The sequence below is a fragment of the Ursus americanus genome, chromosome 4 (genome assembly GCF_024610735.1).
Source record: "Ursus americanus isolate L20-20 chromosome 4, mUrsAme1.1.p, whole genome shotgun sequence".
In the NCBI taxonomy this organism is placed as follows: Eukaryota; Metazoa; Chordata; class Mammalia; order Carnivora; family Ursidae; genus Ursus; species Ursus americanus.
In genome coordinates, this window is record NC_142130.1 from 97,998,780 (window position 1) to 98,024,269 (window position 25,490).

A 25,490-nucleotide genomic window follows, 5' to 3' on the forward strand; every position below is an offset into this window, starting at 1 on the left:
GTGGTCCTCATGACCCGGTCAAAATGCTGAAAACAAGAAAACTGGCGATGCTGTTATTAGGGGTACAGTCGGCAATCGGGAGGCGGGTGGAAAACCCCACAGCTCTGCCCTCAGTCCGAGCTACGCCCTGACTTCATTTCGCCAAATGTGGGTCAGCGAGAAGTGGATCGAGAGCTGCAGCTACTTATAAAACACAAGTCCCCGGAGAGGAGAGGGCGGAGACTGGAGACCCTGGAGAGGGCCCGACACTGCGACTCCCCGAGTGCCGTGCAGGCGGTCAGGCCCACCCCAGGGCGTGGCAGGGACGGGGCTCACTCCCCAGTCTCTGGCAGGCAAGGCGGCGGGTAAACAATGTCCTCTTGGAAAAATTCAATAAAGGGGACGCCTCCAGCCTGGCCAGCACCCCCACCTCACCCCACGTGACTGCAAAACCCCACTGCGACACCCGCTCTCCAAGAAAATTCTTTTATTTTGTGGACTCGTGGCCACCGCCCATGAGCTTCGGGAACCCAAACTTGTGCAATTACTTAAGAATGCTACGTTGGGGGCGCCGGGGTGTTTCTGTGGGTGAAGCGTCTGCCTTCGGCTCAGTCATGATCTCAGGGTCCTGGGATCGAGCCCCACGTCGGGCTCCCTGCTCAGCGGGGAGTCTGCTTCTCCCTCTGCCTCTGCCCCTCCCCCCACTGGTGTGCTCCCTCTTTCCCTCTCTCAAATAAATAAGTAAAATCTTTAAAAAAAACAAAGAGAAGTGATTTACCCATAGTGAGGAATTGTTCTTAGTGTTCAGGGTTCAAACAACGAGACAAGTGCTCTGAGACCAGATGAAACATGATTCTGTAGCTCTGCAGAGCAGAAAACCCACCGAATCAATCAAGTGCGGCCGAGCGGCACCCCTGGCGTTTCTCCGTGGGGTCAGCGTCTCCTCTGCGCGCGGGGCGGGAAACCCATCACAGCGTGCTCCGGCGCCTTGCCGGAGCGTGGCGGAGCCGTTGGGCTAGCAGATGGCCCCTGGTGAGGGACGGCTGCACTCCCAGGCCCGGTGGCCAGCTCCTGCCAGTGGCATCGCGAGAGGCCGGGCTGCCCTGTTCGCCTCCCCTCTGCTGGCAGGAACCACAGCCACAGGACCCTGGGGAGGAAAGTCCTTCCAGCTGGGAATCATCTCTGGGCTTCGGGCCTCAGGACTTGTGGCCACCTACACAGAGTAGCAGCCGGGGCAATAAGACGTCCACGCAGCTCAAGCCACGTCTATCCTCGGGCGGGGCCTTTGGACTCACAGGCCATTTTGGGGGACTGGAGCGGCTGGAGCAAGTGCGCCAGACGGGGCCGGTGGGTGGGAGGAGGGGGCAGGGAGCCTCAGACCACCCACAGCAACGGGACAGGGACCTGTCCCACCTCTGGAATGGTGACGGCCAGCACCTTGGAGGAACGCCAATGCCCTGGCCTCCCCGCCGCGCACCTGCTCTTCCCGCCTGCCTCTGCCACACCCCAGGCGGGCCTTACCCAGCACAGGTCTGTGCCGGCCGTGCAGCAGCACCACCGGGCCCTGCCCATCCCCGGACCACCTCGCGCCAGCACGCAGGCCTGCCGCCCCCCGCTGAGGCGGCCCAGGAGCCATCCGCTCAGAGTAACCTACTTCTAGGTGAGCTTTGGTGAAACCCCACGGGGCCGCTTACCTCCACCCCGCCGGGAAAGCGTCACAGATCGCGTCGAGCAAGGTGTCCTGTCTGGAGGGTGATTCGGCATCACGGACACTTTGATCCAGAATCTACTTCTGGACACGATCTCACTGCTCACACAAAGCTACACGGACAGACGTGAGTGGAAACAAGCAGCACCTCCCAACAGGATGGTGGGACGAGGCGCGCCAAGGCCCCTGGGGAGGCAGCGGCCACGTGCACAGATGGGTGCGCTCACAGAGCAGACCCGCAGCTGCGCGACGCAGCCTGGCTCTGGAAGGACACCAAGAACGAGTTGCTGGGACACGGCCTCTGATTACCCATCTGATCATGTGCTTTTTAAACCCCAACAAGGGGCTCTTTCTTCAAGAGCAGACATCATAGTGCTAGGACTTCATTCAACAACCCCCTCCTTTCAAAGCACTGGTCTTGCTATAATCAGACTTTGAACTTTCTCAATGAATCCGAGGCGAGTGTTTCCCACGTGGCCTGGATGCCCTAAGGACATGCTGGGCACAAGGATACCCCATGACTGCATCTGGACCTCACTCTCCCGTCCTCGACGTCCCAGAAGGAAGAGCCCGAGTTGCCCTATTCCTGCCCTGTAACCTCAAGTGCCTGAGTGTAGCTACTGCAAGCCCTGGGTCGGGCTAGGCGGGCTCACACTTCCCAGGGGACCACGGCACCGACGGACAGACTACCAGTGTGACATGGACTTCAGACAGTGCAGCACAGAGGAGTCCCAGAAATCCCGACTGAGCGATGGTCCCATCGGCTCAGCAGCAGCTCAGAAGAGGGACAGGCTCTCCCCACCAGCCGGGCACTGAAGACCCCCCCACGGGGGCCGGGGGCGGGGGAGTCTGCCAGCAGTTACAGCCGAGGACACGAGGCTAATGGCAGAACTCTTTCTCCCCGTTCTCTGCCTCCAGCTAAGCAGAAGGAAAACAGCGCTGGGGGTGGGGGTGGGGGGACAACAGAAAACTTGAGCCCGCAGCAGTCGCCCCCTCGGCCATGGTATGGAAGCCAGGCTGCTCACATCTGGGACGGGTCAGAGGTCTCCATGTGGAGGCAGCCTGGGTGGCGCAGTCAGTTGAGCGTCTCTTGGTTTCAGCTCAGGTCATGATCTCAGTGTTGTGGGATCGAGCTGCACATGGGGCTCCGCACCCCGTGTACGTGACTGGTTGGAATTCTCTTCCTCTGCACCCACCCCACCTGCTGCACTCTCGCTCTCTAGAATACATCTTAAAAATAAAAAGTCTCTATGTAGAAAGTCTACCTGCCGCTCTCCAGGTAATCACGCTAACACCATGGAGAAATGAGACACGCGGACACAAAGTGTATTCAACAAAGTGTGTATTAAACCAATTTTTGGAAACCGGTTAAAATTAAGGCACTCGAAGCTTCCTGGTTTCCTTGAGGTTACAATACATGGCTGCTTTAGGACTATTTCAGAAGGAAAGCGCAGCGGCTAAGACAGCCCTCCAGATGCCCCGTTGTGGGCTCAGGACCCCGTGATGGGATTACATACACGGTATGGAAGAATGGGGAGCTCAGCAACCCGGATTCCAGACACGGCGTGAGCTGAGAGTACTACGTGTTAATACAAAGGTTGCTGCAGTCTGTTACAAAGTTTCTTTTATGAATAAACAGCAAAAAACAAAATTCGCAGGCTGCTATAAAATACTTAGGAATGTTTCATAGTACTTTAAATTGCTATCAAATGCCCAAGAAGTCAGAAGGATAAAGTCGAGTTTGTGGAGGTTAGCTTCGCGGCTTGTGGAAACGCCAGGACGGCACAGGCCGAGGCGGCGGGCTAACGATCTGTCTGCGACGTCACCGGACGCCGCAGAGTGCGGTTTCTGACAGCGGCCCGCAAGCGCGAAAGCGGAGTACGTCATTTCCTGCCGTGCCTGCCCACCCACCTGCCCAAAGCGAAATGTCTCCCTAACCCAAAGCAGTGTGGCAACCGGGCCCACGTTCAGATTTAAGAAAGGCTGTTCACAGTTACGTCATGGTCTGCTGCGGTTCCTGACACGAAGCTCTCGGTCTCTCGAGTCCTAGATCTGGGTCCGAAAGACCCGGAGCCGCCGCAGACTGCGCCGCAGGTGTACCGGAGGCCACGCCGGGCCCCGAGAGGCCGCCCCCGCCGCAGTTCTCACCACACGCCCCAGGAGGCGTGCTTCCAGGCCAGGGCTCGTCTGATGAGCACGTGGAAGCCCCTCTCGCGAGCCGGACGCCCTGCCGCCCCGGTGCGGAGAGCCCCGCAGAGGGGCCCACGGTGCTTGGTCCCTCCCTCTTTGGGGACAGCCCAGGGTCCCTAAGTGACCGCAGACAGCCGGACAGTTGCGAGAGCCTCGAGTGCCCCGCATACAGGGCCCGACACCCGCCATCAACGGGCGGGAGGGCGAGAGCAGGTCGCGGTGGCCTCTGCAGGCCCCATGGCTCCGCGTGGCGCCACGGTCGCCCCAGAGGCGGCTTTCGAGCGCCAGTTGTTACTCAAGTGTTCACTGGGAAAAAATCTTGATGTTCTGGTCAAGATACAAATTAAAATTTAGAAACTGTCCAATAAGTGGTCTGAATTTTGACAGTAGAGTTTTCTGGTGAAATGTTTTAGGTGGAAGAATGAGATCCAAGCATTATTTAAATTGAAATGAAACACAGACCCAGGGTAAGCAGGACCCCCCCACCTTGGCGCTGTTCCGTGCGGCTGGGGTCGGGGAGCGCGTCCCGAGTCAGTGCGCCACACGGAGCGGCCGCTGGGCTCCCGGGGGAGTGGCCGAGTGACAGGTGCCGTTCCTGCCCCGCCGGGACGGAAGGCAGAGGGGGGCGGCGGGCGCTAGCGTCCCGGCCGCTCCGTCTGCAGGTGGCTTACCGACTGAGAAGAGCGGTGGAATGTTTGCCTTTCCTCCTCAAATTAACAACAAAACCAAAACCAGCCCCCGCCCCCCGAAAGGCTTAGTGTCTCGAGTGACTCAGTACAGATACAGAGAAAGGGACAGAAGCTCGCAGGTGTGCGGGCGGCCACGCGCGGTGCTCTCGGCATGCCCGCCTCGGCGGGGGCAGGAGAAGGACGACGGCGGCCGGGGCTCTGCTGACCGGTGCCGTGTCACGGGGCGGGGTGTGGTCTCAGTTGTTCTCAAACCTGGCATACGGGTTTTCTTCTTTAAACAAACCTGGAACAGAACAGCCCTGGTTATAAATACAGTCACAGGACGGCAAACGAGACCAAGAGAGCAGGACAGCCAGCTCTACGTGAGGACCCGTTGAGGCCCTAAGGGAACAGGTGTCTGAGCAGGTTCCAGCTCGACACTTCACCGTCCTGAGTGCCAAACCACAGGTGACTTACAAAACCACCTTGCTGTATGTGTCCTTACCATGCTGGCGGACTTAGAACGAGGTGACCTTCGGTCTCGCCGCAGAGCGTCCTGACGTGACTGATACGACGCACTTACTCATCAGTCTGGCGCTAAATACCAAAGACGAGGCGTTCCCTCTGCGTTGCAGAAACACACACCCGTCTCCCTCTCTTTAGAAACCTGTGTCACATCCGCGTCCCCGGGAGCCGCTGCAACCCAGCTACTCGTGCAGGAGGTTTTGGGGGTGCGGGGCTGCAGGTCTGAGGAGGAGGAAGCCCACAGTGGTTTTGGTAAAGGGCTTTCAGATGCCAAATGCCAAACACACACAGTCGTGTTTGGAAAAAGACAAAGCAGAACAGCTCCTAGCTCTATTTCTAGTTTAAGGGGGAGAAACTGTTTTGTGATCAGGAAATCAAGCGCCTTCCAAAAGCAAAGACGGTTTCATCCACGCTGGTATTGTGTGTGTGAACTGCAGTGTGTGTCTCTGCCCGGCCCCCACAGGGCCCCGGGGCTTCTTCCACCAGCTGAGTCTTTCCAAAGTCCAGTCCGTTCTATGGGCTTTGTATAAACAGGCATGAGTTGGCTTTATCAGCACAATAAAGGGCCACAGGAACCATCAGAACGGTAGGAAGGAAGTGCCCCGGGCACTGTTATGGAGCCCGCCCCCGAGCCCGGAGCCTGGCCTGGGACGCCGCCTGGCCTGCACACACGGCCCGGCCCGCACACACAGGGCAGAGGGGGAAGCAGAGGGGGAAGACCTGAAAGCTACTTGTGCTCCGCAATAAAACCACTTTTGTGTGAGTCGGTGTGTGAGCGCACAGGTGCACAAGTCTCTTGTCTTATATTTACATTAATTTTAATCAGACGCCAACAAGCTCCTTTCCACTCGTTTCAATGTTGTGGAAAACCAAGGTGCCCCAGCTGAGGGCAGCGGACGCCGGTGGGCACTGGGGAGGGAGGGCACTGCGCCAAGACTGCTGGATAGGGAATTTCACCCACACGGACTCTGTCACCACCTATGTGGGGAGTGAGCACCCGACCCCAGGGTGAGTGCCATGGGCAGCAAGAGGGACACGCCAGGCTGGCCGGGAGAAGAGCGGCACCAAGGGGGGGCTGAGGGGCGGGAGCTAACAAGAGAAGGCTCTCTGGCAGCCGACATCTCGCCTTAAATGGAGGAGACCCAGCAGCAGGAGGAGGGGCAGTCGGGGCAGCCTCGTGCCTCGGAGCCAACACCTGGAGGCTGGCAGGGTCAGCCTCAGGTGACCCAGCACAAGGGCGTGATTGTCAGAGGAGGCCTGTGTCATGGGGGTGGGGGCGTCCAGCCAGCGGCCCCTGCCAGAGGGAACTGAGCCTTGGAGACTCACTGTTTTAGTGCTCGGGATCTTAAAATGCCCCAAAAACAGTGTTCCTCTACACGGACAACTCCAAAATGGGTACGTTAGCTGGAAAAGATTTTGGAATTTTCCTGATCAGATTTAGCCTTCAGCCCAGCCACCCGGTTACCCTAACACAGAGCCTTTGATCCTCAGGTCCTGAGGTCAAGGGAAGCACCGTGGCCCAGGGCTAGAGGCCCCGTGGCGACCACCCATAAGGGCCCAGTGACACCACTTCTCCCAAACCCAACAGCCGACTCAACACAGGAGCAAATTTAATGCTCTCACACAGTAAAGAACGAGTCACCTCCCCAAAACCTCTGCAAACAAAAACCAAAACAAAATCAGACAAAACACCTGGGCAGCATGGAGAGCTGGACTCCTTAAAGAGGAGCGCAGCCGCATCACGAGGTGTGAGAGCGACGTGAACGCGAGGGTGGCGAGGCAGGGGAGGCCCGTGGACATCACGTGCACCCCGTCACGCAAACATGGTGACAGGCTAGGAGCCCTCGCGGCCCGGTCAAGCTCCACCCCTCGGGAACAGCAGTGCTCAGGAAGTCTGGCCGAGAGGAAAATATGCCAAGGCTTCCTCTTTCAAGACACCCGTGACTTAGTTCACTTCAGTCCACGCAGAGTAAACCCAGCCGCTCAAACGGGAGGGGTGGACGAGGGAAGCGGTCACATCTCACGTTGTGGCATCAGCTCCCGACCAAACAGAACAGACATGGACATTCCATCGACCTTACCGTATTTTTTCCTGATTTCATCATGTCTTGATTTCATCTCTGCTCTCCTAAAAAAACAAAGAAATCACATTTAGCATCAAAATATCACCTAACATTAAAAGATACCCTTTGCCTCCTTAAGCAGAGAGGCCGGGGACAGGCGCGGTGGCCCCTGGGTCGGGCAAGGTGACAACAGCGCCGTCTTCTGAGGCCGCTCCAGTGTTCTGTCATTTGATTCTGTTTCAATAAAGGCAATTCAAATGCCCAATTCTATGATTTTCATGTAAAGAAAACATACTGATGGATGAAAATCTGACACTAGGTTCTGAAGAAGGCTGGGAATGTATACATGTTAGTTTTTATTTAGGGGTGATGACTCTGCGGGGACAGTGCCCACCGGCGGCCGGCCTGACACGGCAGCAGCCCCCATCCGAGCCACAATCCCGCTCCCCGTCAGGCAGGGCCCGGTGACCCGCTGCACCTGCCGCCAGGGCCTGGCCCGTGGCCGCCCCACACACGCTCCCCGACGTGCTCCCTAAGCAGGAGAGAACGGCGGCGTCCCAGTGTGCTGGCCGCAGGAGGCCCGTCCCAGGCACAGGCAGACAGGCGCCACCGCCGATGCCCGGCCCACCCCCGCTGGGCCTCTGTCCCGCCCACAGCCGCGAGCGCCCGTTCTCAGCCACGGCAGCCCGGAGAGTAAGGGCCTGCGCCGTGCCCACGCCCTGTCCCACAACTGGGGCCCGCAACCCACGGTCTGTCCGCAGCTGGAGAGAAGTCGGCCCCGTGGGCGGCACTCCCCGCAGCCCAGCAGGCCCTATGCCCCGGGATGCCCCAGCGACCAGGCCCTCACCTCTCCTCCTGCCGGATCCTGCGCTCCTCGCGCTCCCGCGCCGCCTTCTCCTCTCCCTTGTCCGGCTTTCGGCTCCTCCTCCTCCCGCAGCAGCAGCAGGCGCAGCACACGGCCACGGCCAGGAGGATGGCTCCCCCCACCACCGATAGCGTGATGATCAGCGCCTCGAAGTTCACTGCAAGGTCCGCCGGGAGTCAGCACGGGGCATGGGGACCCCAAAGCAGCCCCCCATGCCCCGGGGCGACGGCAGTCCTAGCCTCAGCCCGGGTGTGTGACTTGTGAACGATTTCTCAATCAACCGCCATGGCCCCAGGCCCCACGGGGCGGCAATCCCCCGCCCCAGGAGGAGACGGGCAAGCCTGAGGCCAGGGAACGAAACAGACACAGGAAGGAGAGTGCCCGCTGGGCACACACACTGTCCTGACACATCTGTAGACTCTTTGTGGGACTCTGGAAACGGAAGTGAAGCCTGGGGCGGTGTACCCCATCACCTAAACCCAAGTCCACGGCACGACACCGAGGGCCCTCGAACACAGCTTGAACCGTGCAGGTTCACGAACCTGTGGGCGTTGTTTCCCCAAATGAGGACCACAGTGCACGTGCACTCTCTCTTCCTGACGATGCTCTCACTCGTGTTTCCCTTCCTCTAGCCTACCTCCCTGTGAGGACACAGCACACGGTGCACAGAGCACGCACGCACGCGTGTGCCTCGACTGCGGTTATCAGCAAGCCTTCCATCCACAGCACGCTGGTAGCAGTTAAGTTTCCGGGAAATCAGGAGTTACGCGCGGATTTTCAAGTGCGCGGGGCATCAGCGCCCCTAACCCCTATGCTGTTCAAGGTCACCTGCATTTACTTCCCCAGGGACAACTTCTGACCCCAGGAGGCAGAGGGCCGACAGTAGAACTGCAGGGTCTGGAGACGGCTGCCTCATTGGCCGCCAATGATTTTATGATTTCCTGTCAAGACCCAACTCCTGAGACAAACGAAGAGTGAAAACAAGTTTTACCATTCTTTCTAACTTCTCTGAAGGATTTATAAACCCAAGCCTGCCAATATTTTTCTATTTAATTCGAACCAGAGCCAATCAAAGAGCTGTGATACACTCCTGCCAACGTGTCCACTCGTGCGGTTCAGCCAGCCACCGAGGCGGCTTCGGAGACGGCGGGATCCCCCGAGTCCGATCTGTCTCCCGGGACTGCAGTTACCGTGTGCTGCCGGGACGGGCCCGGGGGGGGGGGGGGGGACAGGGACGCCGCCACGGAGAGCAGGACACTCCGCACAGGTCAGCCCCGAGCCTCCCAGGTTGGCCTCAAGTCTGTGCACCTGCTCTGGCCGTCCGAACCAGGGTTACAGCGGAGGAAACGCTCCCGGCTGTAGTCGCGTGGTCTCTCCTCCTTCCACCGGTTCCGGAAGAGCCGGCACAGCAAGCAGTGACGACCGTCACAGAATCAGAAAAGACCTTCACGAGCAGACGGCAGCAGGTTTGACGACAGAACTCTCAAACAATCCACTTTAAAAGCCAATCAGATCAGCAAGACACCTGGCTTGGAAATACGTCTGCCCCTGAAAACAGCGTTTCTGACTAGCAGCTAAAGCCAGTTATAAAATACAGAAATCCCAGGGGGCGCCTGCGTGGCTCAGTGGGTGAAGCGTCTGCCTCGGCTCACGGCTCACGTCATGATCCCAGGGTCCTGCTCAACGGGAGTCTGCTTCTCCCTCTGCCTCTGCCTGCAGCTCCCCCTGCTTGTGCACTCTCTCTCTGAGTCTCTGTGTCAAATAAACGTAATCTTAAAAAAAAAAACCAAAACAGAGATCCCGATCACAATGGGGGAAAAACACTAGGGGGCGCCCATTCCCACCAGCCTTCCGCAGAGAAGCCACGGAGCCTGAGGCCGTCAGGGTGACCGGAGTGGGCAGGGACCCCTGCTTCTGCACATCGGGGCAACGTCCTAAAGACCTCATGTTTCTCCAAATGAACATGTATTTAAGGTCAGTACAGTTAAAACCCCAAACACTTTTGCCCAGTGCTGGGTAAGATGATTCCAAAGTTCTTTGTCAGAACAAAGAGCACCCGTGGCATGAGGTCTGGAATCAGTTATGTGCTGCTCTGACATCTGGGGGGCTGGGGGCCCTCCTGGTCTCCTGAGACACACGAGCATAAGCCCCCTGCCCTTCTGTTCCTACAGAGAAGGCCAATACACCCTCAGCCCAATTCGCCTCCCCAACCCTCCTTAGTGCACACAGGGACCGGGAGCGGTGCCCACTGACCCCTGCGTCCCAGCTGTCAGGCTTCAGTTCCACGCCAGCCCCAGAATGACTGACACCACCTGCACCTTCTCTCGGGAAGCAGGGGCATCGCCACCTGTCCTGACTGCGGAGCCTGCCTCCCACAGCCCCTGGCTTGTTCCCTGCTCCCCGCCCCCCACGCTGTGGATCTCATCTGTGCCATGCCAGGCGTTCAGCCAGCCCCATGGCCCTAAGGCAGGAACTTCATTTCATAGGAGAATTATCAAAAGTGCCCCCATCCGAAAGGTGTTCAACATCATTAGTCATCAGTGAAATGCAAACTAAAACCACAGAGAGATGCCACTTGACACCCACCAGATGGACTAAAGTGAAGACGACTGATCACCCCAGGTGCTGGCAGGGATGTGGGATGACGGGAACGCCCGCGCCACTTGGAGGAGGGTGACCCGGCACAGCCACTCCGGGAAAACGTCTGCAGACCTACTACGCACGGTGACCCCCGCGACCATGCTCCTCAGTACACGCCCAGTGGGGTGAGCGTGGGATGGTGCCCCCCCACGCACGTGTACCGCAGTCCCGCGTGGACACCTGCAGGGAGCCAAGCAGCCGCCACACAGACTGCAGGGACACAGGTGCCTCCGACACACGCCTGGACGACAGTCAGATGAAACAGCACGTGATCTCCTTCACGGGAAGGGCTGCGCAGGCAGCCCTACTGTGCTGATGCAGAGTCCAGGGCTGACACGGGTCCTGACGCGGTCAGGCTGCCAGCGCTGAGTAGGGGTTACCTGCGTACACATGTGCACCCTCGCTCCACTCCGTGAACAGGCGTAGGTGTACGCACATGTGTGTGTCTGCCAGACAGTACCATCCGCAAGGACAGGGAGACAGCGTGTGCACTTCATTCAAACTCAGGCCTCATCTCAACGCCTTAACAGCGCAGGCTCAGGATGCCCGGGGCCCCCGGTCCAGGACTGGTCTCTGTGGGGTCTCGTAGAGGGTTAACAGCCCCACGGAGAGAGCACCTGGAAACCCTACCATCTGCAGACAGAAGGGGACACGTCAGGACAGGGGGGGGCCGGACCGTGCCGAGCAGGGCTCTCAGTGCAGACGCCGCCGAGACACGGCGTGCCAACACGTCCAGGAAATAGTCCCCACGCACCATCCTGGGACACAGAGGGACCCCGTGCGGAGCCGAGGCTGACGGCCTTGCAGGTGGGCCTCCAGACACCGAGGACTGCCAGCAGCCCTCCCAGAAAGCACGCTCTCCCACTGGCTTCCCGACCTCCTGCGGAGAGCGCGCGCCAGCAGCTTTGGTTCGCTGAGCACAACCACACTTTCCAAAGCAGCACAGATTTTGCGAGAGCTCCATGAGAACGAAGACTTACCCCAGCAGACGCCCCAGCGTGCAGAGCTCAGCTGACAGAGGGAGCTGGGCGGCAGGACCCTGCTCACCGGGTAGTCCACGCACGCCTTGTTGGTGTGGCACCAAAGACACTGAAAGAGAGGAATGTTCGACAAGCGTCAGAAATGCACCGTTCGCACCCAAGAATCAGACTGTCGGGGACTTGAGCCCCACTACGCCTCTCGCTCCCCCTCAGGTGACTGGCTGGAACACCTCGGCCCCCACCTCACCCCATCAGGCCCTCCAGGGTTGAGGTTACTCAAACCCTCCCCCACCAGGCACCCTGCCCGGCCTCTTGGCCTCCGTGCACATCCTGAAAGCTGCCAGGTGGCTCCCTGCCCAGAGTCTTTGCACAGCTACTCCTTCTGCCCGGAACATTCTTCCCCAAGCACGTGTGGCCTCCCCTCCCCCACAAGGCCTCCCCTGAGCAACCTACTTGCCACCGCCCCACCTCCCCATCACCTTCCCATCATAAGCACCCCTGACACACTCAGCTGGGGTGCCTATCTCGGTTCGCCTGCACAAGGGCAGGCGGGACCCAGCGGGCCCACAGGTGGAGCTCAGTAAGTCCTTGTCAGTGCACTTTCATGACCTCGGAAAACACTGGCCTCTCCGGCTGCATGGGGTGCTTGGCCATCTTAAACACAGTGCATCTGGGGGCGCCTGGGTGGGTGACGCGTCTGCCTTCTGTTCAGGTCATGATCTCAGGGTCCTGGGATGGAGCCCCACAGAGTGTCAGGCTCCCTGCTCAGGGGGGAGCCTGCTTCCCCTCCCCAATCCCTCCCCTGCTAATCCTGTCTCTGTCTCTCTCAAATGAAAAAATAAATTCTTAAAAAAAAAAAAAAAAAGACAGTGCCTGTAAGGCTCAAAGGCACCAGCCCGGAATCTCAGGGCTGGATGGCCCCTCACAGATGCTCCTGCCCGAGTCCCTAAGAATATCGGGGCGCTGCAGGTGCAGACAGAGACAGAGAGTGCCAGCACGAGGCCGGCCCGCTCAAGCGCTCCCGGCACCAAGCCACGCGGCGGCCCAGGTGCACTCAGGCAGACGGACGGAAAATCAGGTATTTGTGGCCCAGGCCAGGGTGCAAGTCCATTACGAACACGAGGAAGGCGAAGCCTGGGATCTCCCAGAGCCACACCGCGTATTTAAGATGCTCAGAGCACGCTCGACCAACAGCAGCCAGCCCTCTTCATCCCGGCCGTGGGAGAACCGCCTCCACGTCCGTGGCCTGGTCCCGGCGGAACAACTTTTGGTAAATCCTCCATTTTGAAATAATGCAAGTTTCCGATGTCTAGTTTCCCATTTTTATAACCATGTTACTGAAAGCGCCAGGAGCTCCCTAGAGGCTGGCGCTCTTTCACGGGCACGCACACGCAAGCCCCGGGGCCGAGCGCGGCTGTGCTACTTACGGAGACGTTCTTCAGGCACTCCTCACAGGTTCTGTTTGTGTTCTGAGAGCAAGCTGCGGGGAAGAGCACACATCACAAAAGTCAGGCGAGGCACACATGCGCGCAGGAGGGCTGGGGGGCAGGCTCCACCCCCACCCGGAGCGCACGTGCTCTCCCGGCACCCGGCCTGCAGGGAGCACCAGGAGCTGCTGAGCCTTGCTGCCAGCGGGGCCCCTGGGTGGACGCAGACACAGCCCCAAGGCTCCCATCTGCCAGGGGTCGGGGAGACAGGCCTCGGCAACAAAGGCAGTGCCTCCAGGGCAGAGGAGACGAGCGCCTGGCCATGTCCCACAGACCTCAGCCAGCCCAGGCCCGCTGGCTCCTCGGCACACACTCTCTTTGGAACCAAAGGCCAAAGTAATGCCAGGCCCACGAGATGAAAGCCAGGCCTCAGCCGGCCAGTGCCCCCCAGACCAGAGGGAAAAGCCCCCCGGAATCAGAGGATGCCAATCCCGCAGGGTACCCCGCGGCTCTGGCCACTTCTCATCCACGAAGGGGTCAAACCCCACACAGCGAACGGCTCTGGAACTCAAGCTACTGAGAAGTAAAGAACTAGTGTGTGAACAGAACATACCCACCCCTCTCAGAGGTTGCTAGTTACCGCACCCCGTGACTCCAAACACACACACGGACTTCGAGAAGAACTCTGTGTGCAACTCCGAGTCACAACCAGATACTGCTTCACACCCACCAGAATGGCCAGAAGTAGAAAGACTGGCACCACTAAGTGCTGGTGCAGAGACCAACCGGGAACTCTCACACGGCGTGGGTCGGGGTGCAAAAGGGTTCCACCGCTGAGAAGACCTCACGTCTGCTCATAAAACCAACCTACGCCTCTCCTGTGACTCAGCGGCCCCACTCGAGCATTTCACACAAGAAAGTCAGAACGTAAGCCCCGAGGAAGACTTGTACACAAATGTTCATGGCAACTTTTTTTTAAAAAGATTTTATTTATTTGAGAGCGAGAGAGAGACCGAGAGAGAGAGAGCACGAGCGAGCACACATGGGGGAGCAGAGGGAGAGGGACAAGCAGGCTCCCCGCTGAGCTGTGAGCCCGATGGGGGCGGCCTCCATCCCAGGACCCCGGGACTATGACCTGAGCCACCCAGGTGCACCTAGCTCCTTAGTAGTAACAGCAAAAAGCTGTGACCAGCCCGGATGCGCAAGCTCAGAAGGACGGGCCAACGGGCGCCGTCGTACCACGGAACGCTATTTAGCCACGTGAAGTGCACTGTGTGCGTGAGACATGGACGAGTCTTAGAAACATCACGGGACCCACGGAAACCTGACGCACAAGACCACGCTGCTGGATTCCCCGGACACACAGCTCTGGAGCAGGGGGGTCCTCCACACCCGGAAACAGGCAGCGGTGGCCTGAGCCTTCCGGAGACACGGGTGCATTCGGGAGCTTGACAGGGGCTGGGGTGACACAAACCCCATGGCACACATGAGACCCTGAACCTCACCGGACATAAATTCATCTCAAAAGAGAGAGACAAAGGTCAACCTCTGGTTCGTGACATGCGCAGTGAGGGCCCCACCAAGCTTAACGGGAGGCTATAGGACGGACCCACGGACAGAGGAGACAGCAGAACATGAGTGCGGAAAATTGCGAGAGGTGGGTGGTGCATGCCCGCCTCACAGCTGCACTGCGGGTCCCGGGTGAGCTGCAGGACGGGTGCTCTGGCCACAAGTGCGCCCGGGGCACCCGCGGAGCAGGACCTGCTCGGAGCGGCCTGGCGCCGGGAAGCAGCCGCAGGGCCGGTCAGGTCTGCCGCTCCTACATTCCGCCAACCGAATACAACCCTGCTTTGTCTAAAACATGATGCAAGCCCACTCGACACAAGTGGCCCTGCAGCTGCCATGGGCGGCGTGTGGAAACCTCCTGTCAAACACTTCCCTTACAACACACCTGATTTAGCTCCAGAGAGGGAAAGAAAACGACACCCCGTGAACCAGCTCGATTTCTGCAAGCACCACAGGGTCGCAGTGGCCGTCAGCAGCAACAGGGACCAGGCACCGGGCAGCAGGGCTGGCTGTGCCCAGAGAGGGCCTGGGCCCCAGGGCCAGGCAAGGGCTGCGACCGCGACACCTTACCCCTCACTCTGTCCACCCAGGGGCCCAGAGGACGACACCTGGCAGCACAGGGGCCTTGGTTTCTGGACACTGTCCCCCTGCCGAACGGAGCCAGGGCTCCTGGGAGAAACAACGGATTCCGGAACCGGGACAGAGAAAGGACAAAATGGGCCTCGGACAGACTGCTGCGCCACCAACTTAGGGGTAAATGACAAAAGGACCCAGAAGCCAGCTTGAAGGGGGCGTCTTCCTTGCCAAACAGGGACAATGACAAACCCAAGTGTCTGACAGTAATGGACTCCAGCCTCTTGCACGGTCCAGGATTTCACATGGACATGGGACAGACGGCGGGAAGGTCAACCAGCCAAGGCAGAAGTAATGGGTTCAAGACCTGCCATTTTGCAATCATCTTGGTAAATCTGGACGCTGAGACCCCCGTGCCCGTCTGTGCTGTGACAAGACACTTACGGTCTCAAAGCACCTCCCTCCCCCCAGTTAAATCACTTATGAAGAGAAAATGGCCCTTAACGTGATCAAAGTATCACCAGGATAAGGATGGGACAATGGGACAAAACACCAGCAGGTGCCCCCTGGGGATGCAGGGGGAAGGACACAGCCATGTGTGGTTGAATCCTGTCCAAATGCACTGGAATCCAAGTTATAGGAAACCAGACAAGACCAACCGAGGGTCCTTCTACACAGTCGTTTTCTGACAACAGACGGAGGAGGTACTCGGGGTGAATGGAGCCGAATGCCCCGCGTGGTCCTGGCCGTTACGGGGACGACTGGAGAACCGTGGACATAAGGCCCATGCTACACGCAGTGTTCAAGGACCGCACCAATGCTCGCTGTGCAGACCTCGGCGTACCCCCACCGTGTGGAAGAACGTCCCCCTCCTCAGGAGGTCTGTCCTGAGGGGCGAAGGGCCCCAGAACAACCGAGTCTCCAACAGTTTGGTTAAACCAGTAACAAGCAGACACGGAGGGGGAGGGGCAAAGCAAACAGGCAAGTGCTGAGAACAGAGAGGCATTTGCAAGTTCACTGTACTTACTCCTCCAACTTTTCTGCAGCTTTGACATTTTTCTAAACAAAGAGCTAGGCAGGCAGCCACTGTGAAAATCTGCACAACTGCTGACACGCCCACACTCAAGTCCTTTTTGAAAAATTCTACAAGAAAAGATGTACTTATCAATCTTAACTGAGCAGCGACGGCGGGGGGCGGGGGGGGCAGGCAACAACCAGGAACTTTTTCCTGGGGATTTTTTTTTCCTTTTTAAAGTCTTTTTGATTGCCGGATTCGTGTGAACTAGGCTCCAAGATACACACCATCAACCTCGTCCACCCCAGGGCCTCTGGACTAGAGAGCAGGAGGCCATGGAGCCCAGCCCTCCGCCCGCCCCCACCAAGGCCCAGCACCAGGCAGTGGTCAACACAGGCAGAAACCTCGGTTAGACAGCAGTCCTGAACACGGGGCAGCGCTGCGGAAAGGTCGCTCCATTCTCCCCCTCTAGAACACCTCACCATCTTGGCAGCGCACGTGAACTCCTTGCTCCTGCTTCAAAGACCGGGCACAGAAAACCACACACCGATCGCAGAGAGAAGGAGCAGCTGCCCTCGTCTTCCTGAGTCTGACACTAAGTGCCAGTACCCTGACTCTGGAAGTCCTGGGACTGGAGATCTTCCAGAGTCCATTTACCAATGATCAGAAAACTTGACGTATCGTTCCCTTTGAAAATTAAATGAAAAGACCAGAAGGAGAAAGGTGTCTGTTCAGATACACTAGCCCGTGGCCCCACGTCGCACTGTATCCTCGAGTTTCAGGGGAGCCCATTCAGTACGGAGGACACGCACTCGCGCGTGTACAAAGATCTGTTTTGTTAAAGTAAAGAAATGAGTAAGCACACACTCACTGTGCATGTGTCGCACCGCAGGCCAGGGGCGGGCCGGCCCCTCTGCGGACACTGTGCCCACTCTGCGGGGTGACAGGGCACCTACCTCACCAGCTTCACACGAGAAACAAGGGTGCAAAGTTCACTCAGACAAAAAGCCCCACTCATCTTCCCACCTCGGCAGAAACAAAAGAGCGATGAGTGTGGTACAGCCCTTCCTTGACTTAGGACGGGTCATATCCCAAACAACCCACTGTAAGTGGAAAACATCCTATCAAAAATCCAGTCGAAATCCTGGCCAATCTTAAACGTGCCGAGAACACTTCGTTCGCCTCCAGCTGGGAAGAATCACCTCGCACATCGGCCTGTCTTATGAGAGAGGGTTGAACAGCTCTGTAACTGACCGAACACCGTACCCAGAGTGACCGACGGAACGGCTGTGTGCCCACGGGGCTGCCCAGCCTCAGCACAGGACCGCGTATCGCTAGCCGGGGTGAAGACCCACATCCCAATTCCAAGCACGGTTCTGGACCCATGCCGCTTTCGCACCACCACGAAGTCAAAAAATCCTACATCCAACCTGTGCAAGTCGGGGGCCATCTGCATATATGAATAACAGGTGCCGTGTGGATACACTCTGTAAGGCCCTTATCACGGGTTTAAAAAGCGCTGGCTCTCCGGAGATGGGCAGGAGAGGAACGGCAGGCCCCCCTCGGAGCCCAGTGCCCTTCACAAGGAGCAGTCCGGGCGGGACCTGCACAAGCCACAACGGAGCTCTTTTGCATCCTTCAGGGCAGCTGGTTTTCGGGGTCATCTCCCCCTGTTGTACAGATGAGACTCTGGGACGGAGTCTAACCCCACACACAGGGTGGGCTCCACGGGCCCGTGGAGACCTCTGTGATTCCAGGAGCCTCCCTCCACAGATCTTCAGTGTGCCCTGGGTCCCTCCTGTCTCCACGCCACCAAACACACAGTAAGACCGAAGAAACTGTTAGCCTGGGATTGCTGGGACCTATTCTTTGAATTCGCGTCCCTGTGACGGTTCACTTATGTGTCAACCTCACTGGGCTACAGGACGCGCAGGCAGCTGGTAAACCATTTCCAGGGGCTTCAGGGGATTGGCGCTCAAATGGGTAGACCGAGTAAAGAAGACTGCCCTCACCAATGCAAGAGGACATCACCCAATCCATAGAGGGGCCCCAACGAACAAAACAACAGAGGAGCGGTGAATTTACTCTTTCTGCTGAAGCTGGGACACCTAGCTTCTCCTGCCCTCAGACACTGGTGCTCCTGGTCCCGGGCACTTCCGACATGGACTGAATTCTGGCAGCTTTCCTGGGCTCCAACCTGCACACGCAGATCATGGGACTTCCCAGCCTCCACAATCACGTGAGCCAATCCTTCACAATACATCTCTTTCTCCACACCTACAGATACCCTACCGGTTCTGTTTCTCTGAGGAACCCTTACTAACACCCTTGCAAGGAAGACCAACGTCGTGAACCGTGTAGCCACATTCCTACAGTATGACAAGCGGCAAAAATCCCACACGGAGCACATACTCTGTAGAAGGGGGGCCCTCACTGCTCTCACAGCGCCCGTCCCCAAGGAAAGGCAAACGCAGACCCCCAGGACACCTGGGGGGTAAGCACCCTCACAGCACGTCATTCCTCCCCTTTGAAGGTGTTGCTGAAGACAGAAACAACAGCCCACTGCCACCAAGGAACTGGGTGTATCCAGCAGACGGAAGTAATTACTATGCGCCGAGGCAAAGGCAGCGTGGCACCGAGCTACAGTACGTGGAATGCCGTGCGGCCGAGGCAGCTGCTCTTCAGCTGAAATACCACAGCAACAGTTCTGGTCTGATTCCCTAATGGAGAAACAAATTAAAGTCACCAAAGGACACCCCCACTCACCGCACAGGGCCTCTGCACACCTGGGAACTCCAGGGCAGTACAGAAAGCAGAGTGGTCAAACAGATCACTGGGGCTCCCCACACGCCCACCGCAATTACGCACACACAGCCGCTAGCCACTGAGAAAGACATAATTTTGGCAGATTATCAATCTATTATGGGAAACAGTCCCCATTCCACTGTTCCCTTCACAGTGCAATTCTACTGCGTTATTAACAATCGTCCAGAGAGCCGCGTCGGAAACGTCACACACACATACATACATACACACACACACACACACACACACGGAAGTAGATTAGGAGAAATAAACATTCAATCAGGTCATACAAGGAGGGTGCTCTGCTGTGCAAAACAGAACCCCACAAAGCCTGGGCTAACAGGAGTTGAGAAAAACACTGGCCCCAAGGCAATCCTACTGGTAAACGGCTGGGACGGAGGTCAACAGGCCTGCCTGAAGCTCTATTGCCACAACTGCTGATCACGTGGGTACTTCACACGACATTTCTGAAACAGGCCCAACCCTGACACTCCCCAGCTTCCGTGAATTCCCCCCAGGCCCATAGGCCAGTCTGAGAACCCCCCCCCACGGCCCCACAGGAGGCCACTCTCCAGCAACACTGCATTTCTGGAACCTTCTGAAACATCAGTTTGGCCCTAGGTCATACACTTCCTTGGCGAGCACTGTTTCTTGGTCAGTCCCCCCAGGAACTGTTGACCACCACGGTCCCAGCACCTGGCAGCGCAGTTACTAGGGACGCACCCCCACCCCAGATCCGCGGAGCGCAGAAACAGAATGGGATTCTTTCGAAGTTGCGGGTCCCCTGCACTGTGCCTCCCGGCCTCGAGGCACGCAGTGACTCAAGGGCTCATTCCCGGGCGGAGTGGCGGCCCCCTGCGCCACACCAGTGCCCACCCTTCCCCTTCCCAATCTTCAAGGGGCCTGGCACCCGGACACCGGTTACCGACCCGCTGTGGGGCTCCAGCAGCTTCGAAGCTGCGAGCTCCTTCGACAGTACTAAGCCGCGTACTAAGCCAGGACAACCCTGCAGGCCCCGCCGACACCGCCGCGACACTGAACCAATACAAAAGGCGGGCCCCTCCACCAGCCCAGGACCCCGCGCTCCCCTCCACCTCCCCGCCCCGCCCCGGACCCCACCGCCCCTTCACCTCCCCGCCCCGCCCGGACCGGAACCCCGCGCTCCCCTCCACCTCCCCGCCCCGGACCCCACGGCCCCTTCACCTCCTCGCCCCGCCCGGACCGGAACCCCGCGCTCCCCTCCACCTCCCCGCCCCGCCCCGGACCCCACGGCCCCTCCACCTCCCTGCCCCGCCCCGGACCCCACGGCCCCTTCACCTCCCCGCCCCGCCCGGACCGGAACCCCGCGCTTCCCTCCACCTCCCCGCCCCGCCCCGGACCCCACGGCACCTTTACCTCCCCGCTCCGCCCGGACCGGAACCCCGCGCTCCCCTCCACCTCCCCGCCCCGCCCCAGACCCCACGGCCCCTCCACCTCCCCGCCCCGCCCCGCCTGGACCGGGACCCCGCGCTCCCCTCCACCTCCCCGCCCCTGCCCGGTCCCGCTCAGGACCCCGCGCCCTCTCAACCGCCCCGGGCCCCTCACCCGCTCCAGACGGCTCCTGAGCCGCGGCCGCCGAAAGAAGCATCAGGAACAGCGCGACGGCTCCGAGGACCGGCTCCCAGCGCTGCATCAGCCCGCGAGTGCCGCCGAACGCCATGATGGCCGGGGCCCCTCGGGTCGGCGGGTCGGACGTCAGTCGGACGCTGTCCACCTCCGCGGCGGGGTTAGACAGTCTCCCCCCACCCCCGGAAGAGCCACTCGCCGGAAGTGGGCGTGACAAGCGGCGCGGTCGAGTGCGCAGCCGCGGCTCCCGGCTCGCCCCGCCCCAGCCGTCGGGCCCTCCCTCCGCGGCCTCTGTTCCCCCGCCTCCCGGTGCGACGAGGACGCGGCTCAGTGCGCGTGCGCGGCTGAAAGGAGGCGGGCTGCTGGGGTGGGCGGGGGGGCTTGCTTCGGTTCGGTGCGCCTGCGCGAGTGCGAGGGCCCGGTGCGGTGATTTGGGCCCTAAAGCCGTGAGGCAATCCGGCAAGGTGGCCCTGGGACCTGATGGTGCCGCCGCCGGCGCCACGCTGGTCCCCGCGCCCCGGCTGCGCCGGACGGGACCCGTGCGCACAGAAAGCTCGCAGTGCAGCGGGCACCGGAGTCAGAGAAGCCGCGGAGCTCGCCCCCTTTTCTCGCAGAGACGCACCTGGGCCGGCGCCCCCGCCTCTCGCTTCCCCACCGAGCTCGTTGGGAGGCTGCTCCAGGAATGTTGCGCACTGCAGGCGTCCACTGGCTCTCGTGACCACAGTGGGGTGGGACGTGGCAGTGGTCCGCCGAAGCGGGCCGTGCACCTCCCGCTGCCCCAGGTCCGGAGGAGCCCTCGGGGACGCAGGGGGGGCCTCGGGGCGCTGGGGGAGCCCTCGGGCGCGGGGGTCGGCTGGGGCGGGTCTCACCCTGGCGTTCAGGGTCCCCCATGCCATTCGCTGGCGTGTGGCACTGCTGTCCACACCTGCCTCAGCGCCGAGGGAGGCGGGACTGCGGTGGGCTCTGCAGGCTGACCCGGGACTCTAGAGCGCCCCAGTCGGCGTGCTGGGATTCTGCGTGTGGCCTGGAAAACTTCCGTGCCCTCCCCTCCCCAGGAGGGCCCCACGGCCCTTAGAATTTAGCTTGCCCTTAACCCCCAGGGCCAGTGTGCAGGACTCTTGGTCACTGTGTATTTGTGCCTCCCTGTCTGTGCCCCGTGCTTCGGGTGTGGCAGACCACCCCGAGGGTTCGGTAACTGCCTGAGGTCTCGGGGCCAGAAGAAGGGGGCTTCAGGGCTAGCAGGGCAACCTCGCCAGTTCCTGCCATTGCAAATGAATGAACGCCTGCCTGGGTTTAGAAGTGCGGCCTCAGAAACCAACATGTTTTCACCCTAAGGACACAAACCCACAGCAACAACTTAAGGATAGTTGAAGGACATTGGACACAGTGGAAACTGTGACGTTTGAAACAGTGCCATCAGCAATGGCATCTCTTTTATTTGTGAGAAAGATGACGCACAAGCGGGCAGAGGGGAAGAGAGACAAGCAGACTCCCGTTGGAGCGTGAAACCCTACTTGGGGCTCTGTCCCAGGACCGTGAGATGGTGACCTGAGCCACCCAGGCGCTCCCAGCAATGGCATTTTAAGACAACTGAGTTTTGCAACAATTCCACAACACAGAAGTTCCAAAGTACTGGGTAACTAGAGTCCGCATCCTGTTGAAAAGTGAGGAGGTGGAGGCATCATTCCGATGTCAGAGCTCACACTTGTGGAGAGAGACCCCGATATCATAAGCACAGTTGCAATGGGATGATTCCTCTTGGCAATCTGCAGCCTAAAAAGCGTATGGTTTTTCCAGAAAGATAGCTAAGGAATTAGACTGACACAGTCACAATGGGGTCCACTTGGGGGAGCAGGGCTATCCTCAAACACCGGCTGGTCGTCGGGTGGAAGCCAGAGCCCCTGGTCCTGCAGCTCCCGGACCCTACCTCGGAGTCATGCGTACGGGAGTCACTTGCTGGACATTTTCACCAGCCTTGTTTGTGGTCAGTGTGCCATCAGATTTTGTCATCGAGACTAAAAGTTAAGGAATTACTTCCAGAAAGGTCGTGTGATAAAATAGAGCTGCTCCTAGCCAGGTAACACATCGAGTCTGTGATTGTTGACACTGGGAGATTTTCAGCTCAGCTGAGGACAGAGGGAGTGCTTGAAGGCCAGGACTTGGGGCAGCCTTGGAGGGATCTGTAGGAGCTCTTAGGTGGGTGCGCGGGGGCCTCTGGGTCAGAGGGAGGGATGGACAGAGGCCGGCAGTCCGGGGCCCATTTTGCACGGTTGGACTGAGGGGTGCTACAGACCCTGCCCGGTGTGTGGGATGGCTCCAGTGGGAGCTGCGGTGACACTTAGCTGCATGGGTTTGGAGCTGGCCCAGGTTCCTGCCACATCGGGCCTCTGAGGCACAGGGATTTGCCCTGGACAGAGATGCAAGGCAATGAACACTCTGGCCACCTGCCCCCGTGAGCAGTCTCTTGGAGTCCTCTCAGAAACAGGTGGAAGGGGGCTCTAGGGACAAGACAAAACTTTTTCAAGGTCGCTCAGACAGTGAGATGCAGGCCTTCACCAGTCTCATCCAGCTCCCCTCTATCCCACAGGGACAAGGTGGGAAGGTTTCAAGAGGATTGTTTGAAATTAGTGGGACTATGTCACAAAAACAGGAAGTGGACTGGGAGTAACTGACTCGTTCCTGCTTCTTTCTTTTTGGTGGGGAGGGGCAGAGGGAGAGAGCGCCTTAGGCCGGCTCCTCGCTGACACGGGGTGACCCGACATAGGGCTCCTCCATCTCACAACCCTGAGAAATTAGAGTTGGATGCTTGGGGCGCGTGGGTGGCTCCGTGGGTGAAGCGTCTACCTTCGGCTCAGGTCATGATCCCAGGTTCTGGGATGGAGCCCTGTGTCGGGCTCCCTGCTCAGCGGGGAGTCTGCTTCTCCCTCTGCCCCCTCCCCCCTCGTCTCTCAAATAAACAAAATCTTAACAAAAAGAAGTCAGATGCTTAAGTGACTGAACTACCAGATGCCCCTACAGTTCCTGTTTCTGGAGACGCCTCTGGGTATCAGCCCAGGCCTGGCCTCAGCTGGCCCTGCCAGAGACGGCGCCCGAGCGGGCCTCCCCCCTGCACACACAGCATCTGCAGTCCTCACCCACAGACCACACGTTTATGTCCATCATTAGACACCCTCCAGCTTCGCCTAGTGGTTCTCAAAGTATAGCATGCCTCAGAATCGCCGGCAGGACTTGACAAAACCCAGATGGCTAAGCCCACTGTGGGGGCCCTACACAGGCGGGTCTGCAGCCGGGCCAGTAATTTGCATCTCTAACAAATTCGCCGCTGAGGTTGGGCCTGTGGGCAGCATGGCTCTGGGTCAGTGAGTCCCCACCCAGCTGCACACCGACAAGACCGAGGGACATTTATAGGCAAGGCTGCCACCCGCCCGCCCCCCCAGCAATGAAGTCAGAACCTCGTGGGACACTGTCGGTTCAAGCGCTCCAGGTGCAGGCTGGACTGAGGCCCCCGTGCTGGAATGTGCCGCCAGCATGGGCAGCGATGGGTCGTCGGCCTTTCTAGCTCCCCCACCTGCTGAAACAAAGGGCCCCAGGTCACATAGAGTAGAGAGGCCCTTACACAGAATTTAAGATCAAAGTCAGGAACCCAAAGCCAGACACCCTGCACATATGCCCAGCTGCAAGTTTGTGGCAGGATGGGGGCGCTAGGGTGTTGACATAGGGAATCGAGGCAGAAGGAAATGCGGATAAAATTAAGTGTCCGTGTGAAATGCAGCCCATTGAGCAGTACTTGAGGCAGGCAGAGCACAACATTCCTCCAGGAAACTCCCAGCCTTCTTACCAGAGGGAAGAATGGCCCTAGCTTGACTGTAGCCCGGCCTCCAGTATCCTGAGTCTTCAGCGTATCAAAGTCTGTTGGCAACTTGCCTTTGTCTTTACTTCTTCCGACTTCCTAGTGTCTAAGGTGCTCGTCACAGTCCCGTGGAGGCCGCTCTTTCTGTCCCCAGGTCCTTTTGCACCAAAGACATCTCAAGAATTTTTTTGGCCGTCAGCTTTGGACCCCAACACTCCAAACCATATCACGGGGCGAGTGGCCCCCTGGACGTGGAGCTCGGCACCCCTGCCCAGACCTTGCCCTACACATCTCTTCGTCTGGTGGTTCATTCATATCATTTGTAATAAACCGAGATTTGTAATAAACCCAGTGAGTAAGCTGCTTCCCTGAGTCCCGTGAACCGCTCTAGCAGATTAATTCAATCTGATCTGTAGCTGATTACCGGAAGCACAGAGGACAGCCTGGATTTGCACCCGGCATCTGAAGGCGGAGACGCAGCTCCGGGAGCCCGAGCCCCTACCCTGTGGGATCTGATGCTGTCTCCCGGTAGACGGGACCGGAACGGAGTCGGATTGGAGGAACATGTGCTCAGTGCCCTCGGACGATCGAGGTAATTGCTTGAGGGTGTGGTCGAAACACACCCTCAGAGGTGGCCGACCATCCGGTTAGCCCAGGCTGCATGGTCTCCTGGGGTTAAGGCCAGGACGTCCCAGGCAAACCAGGAGAGCTGATGTTGACAAAAAATGAACAAACCTTGAGAACCTCTGTAAGAAAGAGTAGAGTTTCTCTGTTTCTAAAAGAAGTTTTCTTTGAGTCCACGTGAGGACAGCTGCCTGGAGGACACGCTCTTCACAGAGAGGAAAGTGCACCAGAGAATGGATAGTTTTACAGGGTTATGTACTTTTTTCACATCTTATAAAAGCTCAAAAGATTATAGCTTGGGGCGCCTGGGTGGCTCAGTCGGTGAAGTGTCTGCCTTCGGCTCAGGTCATGACCCCAGGGTCCTAGGATAGAGCCCGCATCAGGCTCCCTGCTCAGCGGGGAGTCTG

General features: G+C 58.8%; 1 protein-coding gene across 1 annotated transcript; it reads right to left on the reverse strand.

The window, feature by feature from the left end:
* Positions 1-3,012: 3,012 nt before the first annotated feature.
* Positions 3,013-20,805, reverse strand: PTTG1IP (PTTG1 interacting protein). Its single transcript, XM_045776966.2, has 6 exons — positions 20,589-20,805; positions 13,046-13,098; positions 11,619-11,727; positions 7,981-8,155; positions 7,152-7,198; positions 3,013-4,849 (listed from the first exon to the last, which is right to left on the reverse strand). The coding sequence occupies exons 1-6, from the start codon at positions 20,701-20,703 to the stop codon at positions 4,803-4,805; spliced, it is 546 nt and encodes a 181-aa protein (XP_045632922.2). The 5' UTR covers positions 20,704-20,805; the 3' UTR covers positions 3,013-4,802.
* Between the last annotated feature and the right edge of the window lie 4,685 nt (positions 20,806-25,490).

Coding starts and splice junctions, on each gene's coding strand:
- PTTG1IP (XM_045776966.2), bottom strand. CDS start 20,703: ATGGCGTTCGGCGGCACTCGCGGGCTGATGCAGCGCTGGGAGCCGGTC. Junction 13,099..20,588: donor TCAGGAGCCGTCTGGAGCGG/GTGAGGGGCCCG, acceptor TCTTCCCCGCAG/CTTGCTCTCAGAACACAAAC. Junction 4,850..7,151: donor TGAAATCAGGAAAAAATACG/GTAAGGTCGATG, acceptor GTTCTGTTCCAG/GTTTGTTTAAAGAAGAAAAC.